An 18,676-nucleotide genomic window follows, 5' to 3' on the forward strand; every position below is an offset into this window, starting at 1 on the left:
CAACATTTCTCTACGTGAAGCACATTTTTAGACAAGAAAACAAATAAATCATATCCCAAATTTATTCTAAAGCGCAATTAATAACATGTAAGACACGTAGATTTGATAAGGCTTCAAGTTTTTCCCTACGATTCTCGTTTCGAATGTCATTTCGCAAACCAAGGGTCAAAAGAAAAATATAACCATTTTCAACTTTCCCAGGCATTCGTAAACAAGACAATAAATAAATCTAATATCAATTCAATTATGCGACTCAAAGAAAATAAATGAAAAAAGATCGATTAAAACGCCATTAGAACTTAATTATCCTCTACATAAATTATGTATGATTTCTTTGTATGCATGTCCAGCTTCAATTCACTCATTAATCGTATTGCTCAACTCCAAGATCCAGCAATATATTTTGCAGGAAGTCTTGAAATTACGGGTATTTACGTTACGCGTAAGATAATAAACCATTTTTGACCGCATACGTGTTTGGGTTTACTTAGAACCCTTTGAAAAGGACAGGCCGACTTATCCGACATTTTGGTTCCAAGACAGCTTTGGACCAACCTTGTTTCTGGAATTTATAAATACGCTATACTATTCTCCGGTTGCTATGTTGTCAAGCAATTGATGATAAGTTAAGTAAAAGGCCACTTAAAGTAAATCTAGAAAGATAACTTAGTTCCCAAATTCAGCAAAAGTGTATCGGGAAAGGTTTACTGTAATGAACCACATTTTTCACATTCCATTGTTTTTAATTTGTATTAATTAAATCTTCATCATTTACAGAATAAAATAATCAAACATCAATCAGGCAACACATCTGAATTTTCTGTAACGAGGCGTTTGTACATGCACCCACTTTGTCCACCGACACTATTGGAGTCAAAATGTCGGATGAGTCAGCTCGCCTTATTTCGTGGCCTTAGGTTTACTTATAGGTGAGGGCCTCCCGAATGAACGATCGTCATAAATCAAATATCGGACAGAGGTGCTCGTTCTTCTTCGTGTGGCCCTAACCAACAGATTTTTCAATAATTGGCTTTGACTACAGGTGATGGATGCGGTGTGCGTATGGCCGCGATAGGTGCTGTCGGCTGAAAGAGGTGAACTTAAATGGAGTAAATTTGGGCATGAAAATGAATGATTTGGGTTGAAACTTTCCGAAAGTTTCTACCTCTCGTGCAAGGACTTTACGGGAATGCTAATTAATGGAAACTGGAACTGTGAAATCTCTGCAACTGACAGAGACGAGGTTCTATTCGTGTTAACAATGCAGCTTGCTAACTGCTTGCTGCCGAGTTCAAAATTTGGTATTCATTATTATTAGATCTTTAATAAATCCTGCTTCACAGCAAAGCAGTGGAGTCGAAGGGAAAATAACCGACTCCGAATCCTGGAGTTTTAGATGAGGTTGCGGAGTCGGAGGAAAGATGACCAACTCCGGGAATTTTAGAACCTTTGACCCCGACTCCGAATCCTTTACCACAAAATCAATACGACTAAGACTCCGCAAGCACCGGCAGAGATGCTGACTTTGAGGGAAAATGAGCGACTTTTGACTCTTCGAATTTTAAACCTTCGTCTCCCGATTGCGACTCCTTTACCCCAAAATCATTCCGATTCGAACTCCGCAGCCCTGGTTTTAGTGTCTTTGACTTCCTTACCACGAAACCAATACTACTCCCCGACTCCGACTCTTATTCAGTTGCCCTGGCACCTGATGAACATTTTCAAAAAGGGATGTTTCATTGTTATTTTCCTACTTTTTTTGCAGCGTATTTACTGTGAAAAAGTAATTAAACTGCGTTAAATTTAATGATTAATATAAAATAAAAGAACCCTAACTTCAAAACAATAAGTGAGAGAGAAAGAGAGGAAAAAAAAACATTTTCCAAATAGTTCTCCGAAAAAAAATCTGAAATACTAAACGAAGATTAGATATCAGTGCATATCAATTGATAGCAGAAGAAAAAACAGATGATATGCAAAAAAAAAAAAAAAATAATTTGCGCAGTTCAGACAAAGCTGTTCCGTATGTTTTGGAAACGAGAAAAATTGATTTTTAAATTAAATAACAGTTGAATTGCGAAAGCCCTAAAAAATTGAAAACGTTCTTCGCAAGCGAGATTTTTTAAATTAAAGAAACAAATAAATCTGCGCTTTCGCTAAATAAATTTTTCTCACGTAAAAATGTTATTAGGAATCGTCTCAATAATAACGCTCAGCGGCATTTTTTATTTGTCACTATTTCAGAGAAAATTCATTTATTTTCACCTAAGTCTACATTCATTTAAGATTTCTTTTAAAAACAATAGAATTGAAAAATCTTGCAAAAAAAAAAAAAAAAAAAGAGCTAAAAATTCTACGGCATTCATTATTTCATTTTTAAAAAAAAATTATGAAAGAAAACTACGAGGATAAATTCTCTCTGTTGACCTTTGTTCACTCAAAAAGAAAAAAAGATGGAACATTCTTAAATAAATACCTCGGATGATTTAAAAAGGAAATTCGAAAGCAATATATTTTCAAAAACGTTTCGATACAGAAAACAAGGGAAATAAAATAAATTACTCGAAACGAATTATAAATAGCTTAGGCATTTTTGAAATGGAATCCAGAAGGGGGAATAAATGAAGAAAAGGCCATTGAAGGAACTTTTATTTAAAAAACCTTATCCTCACCGACGTTTAGAACCCAAGACATAACAACATATGAGTAGGAGATAAATTTAATGCGAGAAATCTTAAGGACAGTACAGGCTCGCTGTATGTTTTGAAAAAACTATCAAAATACAATGCAGTGAATAAAAACACTGTTAATAATGGCATATTTGTACAGGCGTTAAGAAAGCTTTCATATCATGGGGGCCATTTCGACCTGAGACACTCAAAGACAAGCCTACGGACCGCATGTGCCTGTCGAAATTTCTCAAATGGAGTGCAAAAATCTCAACAATTCGCAATACAAACTAACTTTTATGAAATAACGTCCTAAATATGCATTCCCTTTTCCTTTCTTCAAGCAGTTACAGCCTGATTTAGGTTCGAAAGAATCATTTGTAAAGTGAACTCAGCAACATTGTAAACGAGACATTCACTTAGGCTTATAAATTTTGTGAACTAATTGCCATGTGAACGTTGTCCGATTTACGATTAATAACACTAATGTCATTCATTGGCAAAATTTCATTCACCCAACTCGAAGCCTTATCTTTGCTGCAAAATATTCACTTTGTGGCACTGGAGATAGAGTATCCTACACATACCATCAGGTGCGGACTGGCCTGTCGGCCCATCGGCCCGAGGGCCGATGCACCCTCAAGGCTGAACACTTTTATTATTGTTATTATTTTTTAATTTAACTTTTTTTTTTAATTCTTTTTTGGGGTGCCACTTCCCTATCTATTTATTTTGAACTCACAAACTTGTGTGACTTAACTTTGTTTTGATTTTCTTTTTTTTTACACTCGTAAACCTGATTACTATCTTTTTTCTTTCTTTCCCTTTTTTCTCTCTACACTTTTTTTTTTTTTTGCGCCCTCTGGAGGCCAAGGTTGGCACAATCTCGCGGTACCCAGTCCACCCCTGCACATCATGAAAGAGTATTGCAATTTCCATTGCAAATTTGTATCGAACCACATTGAGATTCTTCAATTATGCATATGATTGCTATTCCATGTATCAATTGAACATGGGTACCAATGAATGGGACATTTAGAGTATTTTTGACACTAGATTTTGTTCTCTAAATACAAATTATACAAGCAAGAAATTTTATTTTTCATAGCAACGGTAAAGATCTGTCATAAAGAACAATGTAGAACACCAAAAATTAGTCAGTTTAAAGAAAATAATTGAACAACATGCAATAAAATGCATGTGACGGGACACATACGAGTCCCGTTCCGTCACGGGCATTATTCTTCAATTATTTTATTCAAGAACAATAAATTTTAATGTTCTGCGTAATTCTTACGATAAATCCTTACTGTTGCTATCCAAAATAAAATTTTTAGCTTGTTGTATTTGTATTTATAAAACAAAATATACTGACAAAACTACTCCAAATGTTCCGTTCCGTCATACGAACGGCCCATGAGTAAATCTTAGCCAATGTGTAACTAATAAAACTCGCATCTAAGATACAAAAATCTGCAGATTTCCTAAACCTCATCATGGTATGTAATAAAAAGATAAATTTAAGAAGGTAGAACTTTCTCGACTACAGCGATGAAATAATCAATACATCAATACGAAAACTTTCATCTTGGTAATTATTCCACTACAAACACAACATGCAACTAATAAGATTAAATTACGAAATGCAAAAAAAGAAATTCAACACTTACCTTGCCTGGTTGGGTCCATATTATTGGGAATCATGGGTTGACCCGGAACGCCACCTGGGGGCTAAAAAAGAAAAACAGCAATTAATCGATTATGCTGACAGCGTAGTAATTAGATACACGAGCCTTTTTATTTTATTCTAAAGATGAAATAGAGATTAAAAGTATTGATCAAAATTTAATTAGATGTTTGCTTGGAGGTTTTTTTTTCTAATTTCATTGGCATTTAGGAACAGATTTGAGATTCTCGATTTCTTCAAGCTTGAAAAGTTCAAACTAACTAATTTGTCGGTAGCAGCTTTTAATCATGTGCATATTCAAAGTAGAAAGAAATTTAAAAAAAGGTATGTTAAAATGAAATTCGCTACATGAAGAACTGCTTTTCGAATAATGACAATTACGTATGAAAATGTAGTTTAATGATTGCTTCAAACTTTAGCTAAATGATTTACTTAATGATGTCTTTTTCGGAGTTCGAAGCGATGATTAGTTTTAAGATTCTGAAGTAAAATAGAGCGTTTAAAATATATGTACAAAAAACAATAAATTAACTGTAAAAAGCATTGAAATCACATGTATTTAAAAAAATAAAAAATAAATCAGCTTTGATTTTTCCGAATTAAGAATATCATTAACCAAAAAAGCAATGTTTGTAGGAGGCACTCAAACACTTCTCACACTAAATTAAAACACTTCTCTGCAGTATTTTTAAGAATTTTGAATTGGTGCTTACTCTTTTAGTTGCACATTCGAGGGAAGATTCGTCATGATTTGCCACGGTGATTTATTTTACCATCATCATCATAATTGGTCAGATAGCCCAAGTGGGCCAATACTCTCCTTCGAAGACAGAATCTCAATGATTTTCTAATGACCTTCATCTTCAGTTTTTCTCGTTAGTTGATGGAAAATCCGATTCCACCATATCAGCCTAAGTTGCGGTTCACCACGCGTTTTAGTTCCATGTGGGTTAAACTGCTGTACTTTTTTTTCAACAACATTGATATCTTGTATTCAGATCAAATAGGTTCAATCAACTAATTCCTTCTTTCGTGTAATATACGATGTCAGGATACATAGTTCAGGGTCTATCGCCTTCTCCAAATAACATTTTCCTTTACATCACTAATACTGTCGTGGGCAGGTAAACGGCAGGATCTGCCGAAATGAGTTTTCGAGATATTTGAAGGAACGTGCTTTGGATTCAATACTAACAATGACGTTTTCATCGCGATTTTTTTAACAGCGGAAACCAAATGAGCGAACTTGTACAATAATGCTAACGTACAATAGATGACAAAAAAAAAAAAAAAAAGGAAGAAGAAGAAGAAGAAGAAAAATGGAAAATTTGCAGTTACTCCCCTTTTACCTGTCCAACGCGGAATACTCTGCATCACTTTTCTTTCAAAAGTTGTCTACGCCTGCAAGTTTAGTTACTGCCCAAGTACAATGATTTATTTTGAGCCTCAAAGTGCAGTAAAGACAATACAGTCGAACTCGCTTAAAACGAGCGCCAAAGAATCACAATATTTGCTCGTTATAACAGAGTGCTCGTAAAAAGCGAATTCGTGAAAGAAAATATTAAATTTCATTCTAATTGCTTTTTCTTCTTCTTCTTTTTTATCACTGTGCAGCACCAAAAAAGTTGGTTACTTTGCTTTGAACTGTCTGAATGTCTCTTTCTTATGTCATTATTTTGAGGAATACTCATATACAGACACATATGTAAATTTTAAATGTTTCTTTACTCCACAAACGAAAAAAATGTCTGTCACCGCTTGTTTTCAGGATTTATGATTTATCACTAACTTTGGTTGACGTTGGAATGTTACAGAAAGTTTACCTAAGAAGTATAAGTTAAGCTGAAAGTCAATAGAAATTTTACGAATCACAAAAATATTGCTGTTTTAAGCGGGGGTTTGCTGCTCGTTAAAAGCGAGTTATGCTCTCATTGACTTTACATTGAAATCAACCAAGTATTTTTGAATTTCTCGCTAAATCCGGGTTCTCGTTAAATCAGGACTCGTTTCAAGCGAGTTCGACTGCCTCTTTTTTTTTTTCTTTAATCCGATGTACAACCATATCTGACCGGCAGCACAAAAAAGCAGCATACATAAGTATAATTAATTCTATGTACATATCGCGAAATTATTTACCAAGCAGAGTGTGAATCAATGTCACTTCAAAGCAATGTTTACACCCCCCCCCCCCCCCCCCGTGACCATCATATTCATACTTTTCAAGAATTCCTAAAATAAATATACGGGTAACATTGAATGAAATATACAACCACTTACAACCGGCAAGACAGACAATGACGATTGTAATTTGCTTCTACACAGGAGGAACATGGCATACAAGTCCCTTTAAAAATTCTACTTCATGAACACGTCTGAGAATTAAACATTAGCTTCTAGCAAAGCAGCTTTAGCAGAAGGAAATTAGAAAAAAAAAGTGTATATTTTTTATTACTTTCTCCTTTGCATGAAAGGATATTTTTAAAGGCAATTTGGAGATTTTAATCAGAGAGCTTACAGCCTACAGCAAGATTGAGTACAGCACTCAAAGGGAATTAAGAAGCTCTAACCCTCCAGCTGCAGACATTAATGAAACCATTCTAAAAGAACAGAATTAGTCCTTTCTTTCCTCCCCTTTTCCTGTATTCCGATAAGTTACAATTATGTTCCTTTATGTCCTGCAGAAGCTTTTAATTTCCCTTCAAAGCTTTTCTTTTATTGTAGATGTAATCATCTTTTGTATGAGAGAAAAAAAAATCTGATTGTGAAATAAGACCCAAAATTATTTCCTTCGTGGAAAGAAAAATAAAATAATAATTTAAGATTATAAAGAAATTTCATGATGTCAAATAAAAAAAATTGCACCAAAAATATATTATAAGTCAGCTAGAATGAATTGCTTCGCTTCTTTCTTGTTAATCTTTTTGCATATTAAAATTTGCAGTTGAGCTGCTTATAGCAGAGAAGAACAATTCTTTTGACTCGTTTCGAACGAATTTTCGCATTAAGTGTACAATAAAAGACCTTATTTTTAATGCCTCATACTGTCTTTTTAATACTGTTCGTTATTTTTTTTAAAATGAGGAGTGCGTAAACAAAATAGGGAAGCTCTGAAACATGTGATGGAAATATTCTAGCATTCTGGAAAACAAGAAATAAAATCCCTTTCCTAATTATTTTATACACCATGCGGTTTTTCATCCCCCTCCCCCCAATCTACTATGAAAATCACATCGCAGTGACACATTTGCAAGTAGGGAATAATGGTAAAATATCCATTGTTAAACGACAGATTTACATAGGGTTCGTTATAAAATTTTGCATATATTGGATCAATTACGGTGTACAACAATAAACCGGATAGCATTTCAATCTGTAATAAACAAACTGATGCAAGTGGTATTTCCTCATCAGCTAAAATTGTCATTTCTCAAGAAATAACTCTTCCAAAACTAAATATCTTTCCGTCATATTAATTTTTTAAGCAATATTTTTCAGCAGTCAAGAGTTTATTTTTTTTACCAATTTATGAGAATTCAACACAGTGAAAATCCGTAACAACGAATACCGATACAAAGAAATATTAGTTTCAACAAAACAAACGTTTAGTATTCATTTAATTTCCATTACATTTATTCAATTCCATTACAACAAAATTATCGTAACAAAGAACAGAATTTGAGGTCTTTCTAAGTCAATTGCAACGTGATTTCTCTGTAGTTTTTTTTTTTTTTTAATCATGCTGTTTTTAAACCTTGGCTTTATATATAAACAGAATGAAACCAAAACATTTCATGATGATTGTTCAAAACTTCATATTCTGATATGTTCACACATTCACGTGTTTATGCTAGTTCTCCGCCGAGGAAGAAAATTCCAGCAACTGATTTAGACCGGCAGGAGGAATCTTTCTTTCAATAAAAAAAAAATTTTAAAGATGAAAAGAAAAGTAACTGAACAATTACAGAACATTTGCTTCAATTATCTGATTCCAGTACAAAAAATATTGCACAAATAATTAAGGACACAATACCACAAATAAACGTTAATTCAGCCACGCGACCAACAGAAGCACGAACTCTTCAAAACACGACTCGAATGTATTGACACGACGAATTACAATTTCGAATGGCAACACTTACTTAAATAAAAAAGGTTCCTCGTTCGAAATTCAATTCACAGTCATTATACCGAATTTTCGATTGCCTAATTTGCATTGCCTGATACGCCACGGGGGGATTGAAAAATATCACTTCAAAAGAAACATCAGACTGTTGTCGCAGAAAGATGACGGCATTAAAATTTTTCGTCCGCTCCAGAAGACAGTTTCAAAAACCAATTTCGCGCTGATTTAATCAAAGGGTTTTCCAATCAACAAGCAGAGAAGTTAGTGAAAGGAGTTCCGAGAACATAAAAGCTCGCCTCCGGGTAAGGATATTAATGAAACCATTCTGAAAAAGATATCTTGGAATTATAATTCTGGGCCCATCGTGCTGGTAGATAGTGGGACATCGTTTTCGTCGTTTTGTTTGAGCTTTTAATTCCCTCCACTTTTTTTTTTTTTCATTTCCTATTTCACGCAGTAAAGTGTTATTTTATTCATGTTTTAAAATGAGAAGTGGCAACGGTGAGATTGCAAAACGTAGAATGAAGGAATTTGCAGCTAAAACGAACTTTACTGATAGGTGGAGAAAGGTTTATTGGAAATGGCGAGATTTGAAACAATGTCGAATATTCATTTCGGCAAGGAATTACAAAAACCAAACGACAAACAACCAAACGTTTTAATAAAAAGGTAATTGATCGTCGTGTAAATAGATATATTTCTTAACATAATGTAAATTTTGTCGGAGTATAAACTGTTGAAGTCACGTATAAATGTGAGAGAACTCATCCACTTCCATGTCCATTTGGTACATTGTCATTAGAATGATGCACAACTAACGTTTCTGTCTTTTGATACCTTTTCTTTTGGCTTAGAACCAGAAGCGTATCACCAGATTTAATTATTAGAATAATTTGGAAATAAGAATTGATGGTAAAAGATTCTCGTAGATAATGTGATTTTTTTCGTGTTCGTATTCGATGCCATAGAAAATAGCTTTAATTTGCTGGCTTTATTCGGAAGGAATAGCACTATTTAATACTGTAATTTCAAAAAGCAATATTTATGCTATTGGTTTTGCGTGTGCTCTGAATTACCATAGTGTTTTAAAATAATCAATTATTTCTTCCCTGGCGATGATACTGCGAAAAATATTTCTTCTATAAGTACATATAGTAAAAATACAATATGCAATTGATCGCTATAGCTTTACAGACAAGAGAACGACACTTGGATTTTAAATACTGATGGTCCAAGATATATGTCTACGAATATATCGTATATGTGAATTTTAGACAACGCTTTGCTTTAGTAAAAAGACATAATGTAGATGAATTTTAAGTTGTAAAGCAAATATAATAAATATACGAGAACTGAAACTTTAAACCGAATGGCAAGAAAGAAAAATATCGTGCAAACCCATGAGCTAAAGGTTTCCTCTTTCTTTATATATATATTTATATATATATATATATATCTGCGAAAGACCGAAATCGGAGCATGTCCATCATCCAGAAATATTGGGTCTTTAGCCGATGTCTTAGCGGCTTAACTATGTGAATATTAACATTCACTGGCGAATATCGACATTTACCCGGTTTCGGTCTCCTACAGTTATATTGTGTATGTGTGTAATTATACGTAAAATTATTAAAACATAACAATAAGTTAGGACTTGGAGTATCGCACTTCTGAATGTATCGTCAGTTTTTCCATTGTTGATAAAGTAATCATTACGCATGAAAATAATGTCCTCACGCACTTACTTATCCATCAAAAAATCAATTCGAATGTTCGTTCACCGTTTTCAGCAAATACGGCACAGATAAAAGACAAATATATATTCTCAAATCTATTAATTACAGCATTTGTCAACCACTTTTTTCCCCTTACTTTTCCTTTTAAGTCTGCTCTGTCGGTTTCAACGATTCCTTTTCAAATAATTTGTCTCAACTCAAATAAGTCACGTCGGATTTTTAACTTAATATTCCCCTCTTTTTTTTTCACTCCCTCCCTGAAGCAGCAAACGTAATTAACATTCTCTTTATGTTCGCAAAAGAGGGTGGCTTAATTTGCTTCGCTTTTAATGGATTCCCGGTACGATGTTCAGCATGCGAAGCATAGAACATTTACCTAATTGCCTGTTCTTATGTCTGAAAAAAAGTTGAGGAGTGGAATTTTCCAGTAACGCTTCCCACTGCACATATCATATTTGTCCTGTTTTGAGTGGAATTTCCATTTAGCAATTTTGTCTCCTTCTTCACTTCATTTTAAAATGCATTACCTCAGAAGATATGATAATCCAACATTCAAATGCAAAAAATTAAATATTTTCGATGTTTTTCAAAACTTTTGCATATATTAACTATAATTGCACAAAATGGCTTTAACAACTTAATTGCATGCAAAATTAAACTCATTAATTGCTTATGGATGCATTTTATAAAAGAGAATTTTTAATTAGCGAGTTCATTTTCTAAATTACTGATAGAAAAAGAAATTCCGCTATTGGTCATGTACTCTTATTTAACATCCGATCAATTTAATTGTGTTAAAAGAATATTTCGTTCGCAATTTACACAAATGACTTGCAGAAAAAAAAAAGGCTGAGGGATGGAGAGAGGATACTTAAAATCAAAACTAAATTCTTAAGTACTTGTTTTAAGACGAAATTTTCGTTGAATACTTTGAGCATTCTAGAGAGTAATAAACAAAAGGTGGTCTATGATTTGGCAATGATTAGATGAACTGTCACGGGCGAAGAGCTATACGACAAGAATAAAAGATAATCGAAATAACATATTAATATATTTGGCGCCATTGCTGCACATTTGGCGATAATGTGGTTCTGGACCTATTTGATTAGAATGTTCATACTTGTTAGAAGTCCCTTACTTTCAGGAATTGTTATGAACGTTCTAAAGTATTATATGCTTTTAAAATCATTCATATTTCTGTTTCTGTTCTAAGTGAATCAAGAAAAGCATTCTATTTGAAAATATATTCCACACTCGAAAGACGAAGAAAAAAAGGAGGGGAAAAAAAACGCTCTTAGTATACTAGATTAAAAATCGGTGAGATTTAAAATTCTGAACCAATAGCACATTGCGTTAGCAACCCAACTCTGCAAATATAGCAATCCCACCTTCCACTGCTGGATTTCCTCAAGAAGAAATGAGTTCCCTTGAGATCAGACCTCATCTTAGGGAAAAAAACTGCATCGTTCACATTCCCCCTTAAAGTGGGCATTTCTTAAATTACAAAACTTACAGAGGGGGAAACACACTTCCCCTTCGTCCACGAAGAGCATCCAACAAAAGAATGTATAAGGGGAGGTGCAATCAGAACTAAAGTGTAAACAAATGAGCCTATTCCCGTCACTTTCCTTGAAAATCGACAATAATTATCAATGATTAAAATTCATTAACTAATAGAAAAATCAGATTAGAAACAATGTAAAGAGTTTTTAAGATAAAATACTTCAAAGCAGCTATTCTTAAACCAGGAACGTTGAATAGGGGAAAAAAAAACATCTTAGAAGATTAATGCGAGGTACAATTAGAACACTCAAAATGCATGGGGAGAAAGGAACCTCATCACGCACTTACAACGTAAATCACAGGAGATAGTGCATCGGTACTAACTCTTGCCAATTTGGATCTAATTACTATCTAGTTCCATAATTCAGAAAAAGGTTTCCCGGTGATTAAGAATAGCATAAATAAGCAAAACTTGGCATCAATAGTGTCGCCTAATTACAAGGAGCATAATACTGGAAGTTTTTGGAGCACTTTTTTTGCTCACAATCGCTTGTTAGGGTTGCCATAAATTTTCGTCGATTCTAGCATTAATTCGGGTGAGGTTTTTTTTTTTTTTTTTTTTTTTTTTTTGCGCTTGCATACATTAATACGCTCATTTAACCTGTATAAAATAAAAGAATTCATACATGTTTTTATTAAGGAATTAACTCTGTTTACTAATGATTAAGCGAGTACACTCGTTTCCTATAGGATATGTCAGGGGTTCCCTTACTTTTCTAAGTCATGGAACCCTTTGAACAGTTTAAATTTTCTCAAAGCACCCTAATCATTTATCTCTATTATGTTTCTGTAATTATCTATCCATATATATGCATGTATTTGTTTGTTTACTTGTATATAAAAAGAACTGTATTTATGTACGCAGAGACAGATAGTTAAACATCATGTTTACATATATGTATGATTTTGAGGAAACGACCAGAAATTATGTCGAAACAGGGTTATCACTAATAATGTGTTTGAAACACTTTTTAAGGTTCTAATGCAGAGGAGTGATGTTTTGTGCTATTTTTTTTTTTTTAAATTAAGGTAAAATATCTAGTCGGATCATTGTTACGATGAATATCTGATCTGTCTATCTGTGACGATAAAATGACCGATATTTATAGCGCTTAGTTTATCTATTTATTACTATCATATTTCTCGGACAAAATCAACTTTTTCTTCAATCATAACAAGAATCAGACAAATATTCATGTGTACGGATTTTTCATTGTCGAAATCAGCGTAATGCTCCAGTATTGCAACCATGGATACTAGCTCCAAGGTTGCGACAGTAAAAATACTGATCAACTATAAAGCCACTAAAATGACAAAGCCATTAACAACTAAAATATGCTTTTTACATTATCATCATTAAATGCTATAGAATAGGTAAAGTGTAACTGAATACGGATCTAAAAATTTGAATTAATGGTACGTTTCCACAATTATTTTTTTATCTGAAGCACCGTGTATGAATGCGTGCATTATATATTATGAAAATGTAACAAATAGATTTTCGAAAGATTAAAAAAAAAAAAAAAAAACTAAAGGGGCACACAAGTCACACACGTATATGACTTAGGAATACATCTCTTAATTTCAATATAAGTGTTAGAACAAAGTTAAATTATAATAATATGTAACCAGGAACCATTTTTAAGTGCATTCAGCTAAATTACAGTTTAAAAACCAAGCTTGAGTAACAAGTTCTTGCATTCGCGTGACAATACGTAACAACAAAAATTTAAAAAAAAACCCCAACACATTCATTCAACGTGCGGATTTTTCCTGTGCAATAAAAATTACATGGAAGAACCTCTCCTTCCTGCATTAATTTTCATTCAAGCAACTGAATCCCCTCTATAATTATCAAATCCAGCGTGCTATAAGCATTCATTTGTAAAAAAACTGGCACGCCGGAGAGAATAAAATAAAAAATTAAAAAAAAAAACTTCCTGAAACATTAATATTCCTATCGTTAAGCAAGCAGTAGCTACTGTTTATGATCGCACAGGTTAAATGGGCATAACTTCCTTCAGAGACAATATATCTTTCATGGCAGCATATATTATAGGTAGCGTGTACCGCAGTTTATTGCGACAAGAAGTAACCAAATGGTTTCTGGTTAATGCATTCCACTTACTGTACTTGTTAATCAGGTAAAGGTATATAAATCTTAAACTACCAGGAGAATAGGCTCTTGAAGGGACGTGTAAGAATTCGTGAAATTAGCATGGATGAATATAAATAAAATGGAATGTTATGTGATAAAAGCTTCCGTGAAAAATATGAACCTATTTTAAAAGATTTTGTTTTCCTAGATGTTATTGCTATCTCTGAAGGAATTATTTTGACTCTTTAGTTGCAGAAGGCACGGAAAGTGAAATCAAAAGTTTTGCACCAAATTTCACCTAACTTACAAAAAAGTTGACAAAATTTTTGCTATTTAATTCAGAGGATAATAGATCTTTCATGGTAGCAGTTTACTGTACCAATATGTAACCAAAATGATTTCTGGTTAATGCATTGAACTTACTGTACTTGTTAAACAGGTAAAGTGTTTTACTGCGACAACATGTAACCAAAATAGGTTCCGGTTAATGTATTCAACTTACTGCCTTTGTTAATCAGGTAAGCGTTTTAACTGCCACAAGATGGAACCAAAATGATTTCTGGTGAAGCATTCAACTTACTGAACTTGTTAATCAGATAAGGGTGAAACTACAACAATACGTCATCAAAATGGTTTCTGGTTAATGTATTCCACTTATTGTGCTTGTTAATCAGGTTAGGGTGGATAAACCCAAGTACCATATTTCGTTTCGTAAACGTTGTAAAATGGTTGTTAACGTCGTGACAACTATTATAAAACGTTTAAACGGTATGTGTGCTTAGACTCTCAATGTACCAGGATAACAGGTTCTAAAAGAAACATAGAAGAATTGGCGAAATTAACATGGAGCAATATAAATTTTAATAAAATGTTGTGTGACTATCTTCCGCGAAAAATGTGAATCAAACCTTTTGAAAAAAGTGGATTTTGTTTTGACAGATGTTATTGTTTTATCAGAAAGAATTGTGAATTTTGTAATTGCTGGGAGCATTAAAAGCGAAATCAAATTCTACACCAAATTGAACCAAACTTACAGAAAAATTTTAAAAAATATTTACTTTCATAATTTCGTAGCCAAGTAAGCAAGGCTAAAATTCAAACAAAGAAGCTCTATAGGCATCAGAACATATTTTAATGTATACATAAGACCTGAATTCCATCTAATGTAAAAATTCCCATAGAATAGAAAAGAAGTATAGATGTTCAGCCCCCGCGAGTGGTTAAATATTTGAAACACGTGGTTAAATCTCAATGAGCCATATGTTTGAAATGTACGTGGCTAAATCTTAATGAGCCTTATGTTGTTTGGAATGTTTGGTAGTCAAACATTTAAAACGGTTAGCCAAAAAATGTTTTTTTTTTTTTTTTTTTAATGATCCAGTGTGTGAAAAATGTTAATCAAGGAACTCACACTCAAGAAAGTTCTTGAGCATGGACAAAATCTTCGGCAATGAGCGTGCTAAATGGAAATCTTTTCAACTTTCATCTATTGCAGCTTAAAACTAATGCTCTAGTTCCGAGAGTCTGTTAGATAGCTAATGAAGCAAAAGACCAAGAAGGGGAGGAGAGGAACATAAAAGATCGGTTAGGGTCGAATTCTAGAGATTCTCTCTTTTTTTTTTTTTTTTTTTCTACGAGAACACATTCAAACGAGCAAATATCGTGCCAGGATGACCGATTCCACAAAATGAATTGGAAGGTATTTTGCACGGAACATGATGATGGCCAATCTGTGCGTTAAGTGGCTATTAATGTTAAAATGCTGCAATTGAGGGCAGCAAGTTACAAAGCAATGAAGAAAACCACTTTAGCTTAGACTTCATCGTTTATCTAATTTTTATCTTTATGTTTAGGAAAAGACTCATCCCTGGAAGAAATCGCAACAGATTAATGCAAATATCTCTCATGTAAGGCTGAAAAGACAAGAGCATTACCATTAACAAAATGGCACTTTTTATGTTTCCTGCTCTATAAAGAAATGTACCACAGTGATTATTTAACGATGTTTTTCTGCCCTCCCTCTAAACACAGAACTTTTGACGGTTATTTAGTCCTTTTTTACGGTCTTAAACCAGCGTTTACCGTAATTTCATTTTTTAAGTATCTTTCAGCAGTTCAATTTCTCAACCAAGAAGATTGCAAATAATTTACGCTTGTCATATTTTGCAACGAGACAGATTGTTACTAACTACCAGAAATGTCAGCATAGTTGTAAATTTTAACGATTCCACACTCCATTGTACATAACAAAATAGTGAACATGAACTGAGTTTTGTATTTACTGATTCGCTAACCACTCAGAAAGTCATAGTAACAATTTACAGCAACAAGAACGTTTTTGCAGCTTTCGCACTCCATGTGATGATTCAAACACAAAACTGCAATTAAAAAATTTGGGCTTTCCAAAGGATGATGAAATCAAAAATCTGAAATTCATTATAATAAATAAACATTTATACTAAAAACGCATTTTCGCCTTCATTTTAACTTATATCATGAGCAAAAGTATTAAATGCCAAAAATTAATAAAACCTAGCAGTTCTACAAAATGTTGCTAATCGATTCAGTGCAAAAAAAAAAAAAAAAAGAATGTTCACAAATGTTGCAAATTTAAACAAAGTACATTTATATAATAAACAAATATATATTCCTAGCAGTTCAAAGCTATTCAGATTCACCACTGACGCAACTTGGGGTGGGAGAGAGTTTATATCTTTCTTACAAATACCGCATCTGCCTGTGACAAGTGCTATAAAAACATACTTTTTCCAAAATGGCGTGTTTAAAGCAACATTTCTCAGACGATATGCATTAACACAGAAAGAGGAAGCCATATTTTTCAATTGTCAAAATAAAATGTCTTTCTTTAGGACATAAAACTAAGATTTCATCGCTCAAATATTACTTTAAAGTGACGGTCAACTCTGTCTACAGCAACAATTTCTTAGGATGTAAATGGTGATCATTTGACAAATCGTTATAGCTTTTCTTCCAGTCAATTTTATTACACAGGCGATTTAAATTATAAAAATCAAGCATGTTGCTATAATATTCCAGTAGATTATTAGCAACATTAACAGCTTTTTAAGGTCGACCCTTTCTGTCTACAGCAACAATTTCTTAGGAAGTAAGTGGTGTTCATTTGACAAATCGTTATAGCTTTTCTTCCAGTCAATTTTACTACACAGGCGATTTAAACTATTAAAATCAGCCATGTTGCTAATAATCCAGTAGATTATTAGCAACATTAACAACTTCGTAAGGTAGGGGTTCTATTTGAGCGGGAGTTAGTGGGAGCTCAGTGCCTGTATTTATTTTCAATTTTATGAGAACATTTACATATTAAGTGGAATTTAGGTTTAGGATATCTTTAACGAAAATAGGTTCTGCGCAATTTTGCTGTTCGAAATTAAACCCTGAAAGTGGTGCTTATGCAGTTATTGCAATAAATGAGCTACCAACTTCATATATCATGTTGTGTTTACCAAAATAGATCAATGCATGACTCTAAATCGAATGCTATTTTTCCATGAGAGTGTAATAATAACTCAGTTACTGCATTTGCATAAAATGATTATATTTACTTGGCAAAAAAGAGAAGTACTTGTTAAAGAAATAAAATTTAAAATAATGTGTAAATTATGGGGAGCTTCATTTAGTACCTGCATTTGATTGCTTTCAAGAAATAAATAAATGAATAAAATATTGTTCTCATAAAAAGACGAATTTTTGCAAATAGCAAAGCGAGTATTTTATATTTTACTTTAATTTTACGCGTACACGACAAAAATAAGCGCGCGTATATCGTCGCCTCAGAGCAACAGTAAGACATCTAATCCCAGAAATAACACTAAGTCCTACAGTTGCTCTGAGGCGACGATATATATGTATATGCAGGGCTAATGACTATTTTCTTGCAACAAAAAGTGCAAAGAATCGTACTTTCTCCAGAAAGTACGTACATTCATCCGTAAGTTTGTACAAAAATACTCGGAGCCCTGTAAAAATTCTCGAAAAATAAATAAATAAACAAGTAGAGGATCTGGGCTCCTTTCATTTCCAAGAAAATAAAGTTTTGCACTCATATCGTACTTACATGTAGTTGAAGAGCTACTGATGGAGTAATAAAAAAGTTAATTGCTTAAATTTTAAGGAAATTCAGATTTTTGTATAGATGAATACGTTGTTCTCTCTTTGAACCCTAAATAAATTTCTCCCCCCCCCCACTTTTTTTTTCAGGATAACTCTTTAGCTAAAGCTAATAATTTTCGGTACTGAGGGCTGAGGCAAAATCTGTCCAAAATGATGAAGTTGAATTGGAAAGGATATCAGAATATGTGACGCAATTCACAAAATACTTGAGCTCTTTTTGTCGTCAAGCAATGAAGAAGCGTAGAAAACGTAATAATAACAACTGAAGATTAAACACCGAATAAGGCAAAATGGTTGCAAAAAAAAATATATATATCAAAATTAATTTATTCATTAAAAATAAAATGTCAGTAGAAAGTCAAAATGTATGATGCTCACTAAGGACCTTTGGATAACCATTCCGATGCTTAAAAAGGAATTTCAGAAACATTTTATACCACGCATGAACTATAAATAAAAACGCGTGCTGCAATTTGTATAGTATGACTATCTATATAGTCATCAATCTCAGTTGCAAAATACCATCAAAATGAGGCAAAGCAGGAGATTTCTATCCGTGATATTCCCAGTGTCCAATGAAGAAGTAACTCATGTACCACATTAAGATAGCTCGCAAGACAAAACTTAATAAAGAGTTCCCGACACAGA

General features: G+C 33.2%; 1 protein-coding gene across 1 annotated transcript in view; it reads right to left on the bottom strand.

Moving 5' to 3' along the window:
- Positions 1-18,676, bottom strand: part of LOC129228049 (single-stranded DNA-binding protein 3-like) — a gene marked incomplete at its 5' end in the record, with an annotated part of 396,346 nt that overhangs the window by 41,211 nt on the left and 336,459 nt on the right. Inside the window, 1 exon segment of the mRNA XM_054862684.1 lies at positions 4,340-4,400. Coding sequence (XP_054718659.1) covers positions 4,340-4,400 — 61 coding nt within the window.

This window comes from Uloborus diversus, chromosome 8 (assembly GCF_026930045.1).
Source record: "Uloborus diversus isolate 005 chromosome 8, Udiv.v.3.1, whole genome shotgun sequence".
Taxonomy (NCBI): domain Eukaryota; kingdom Metazoa; phylum Arthropoda; class Arachnida; order Araneae; family Uloboridae; genus Uloborus; species Uloborus diversus.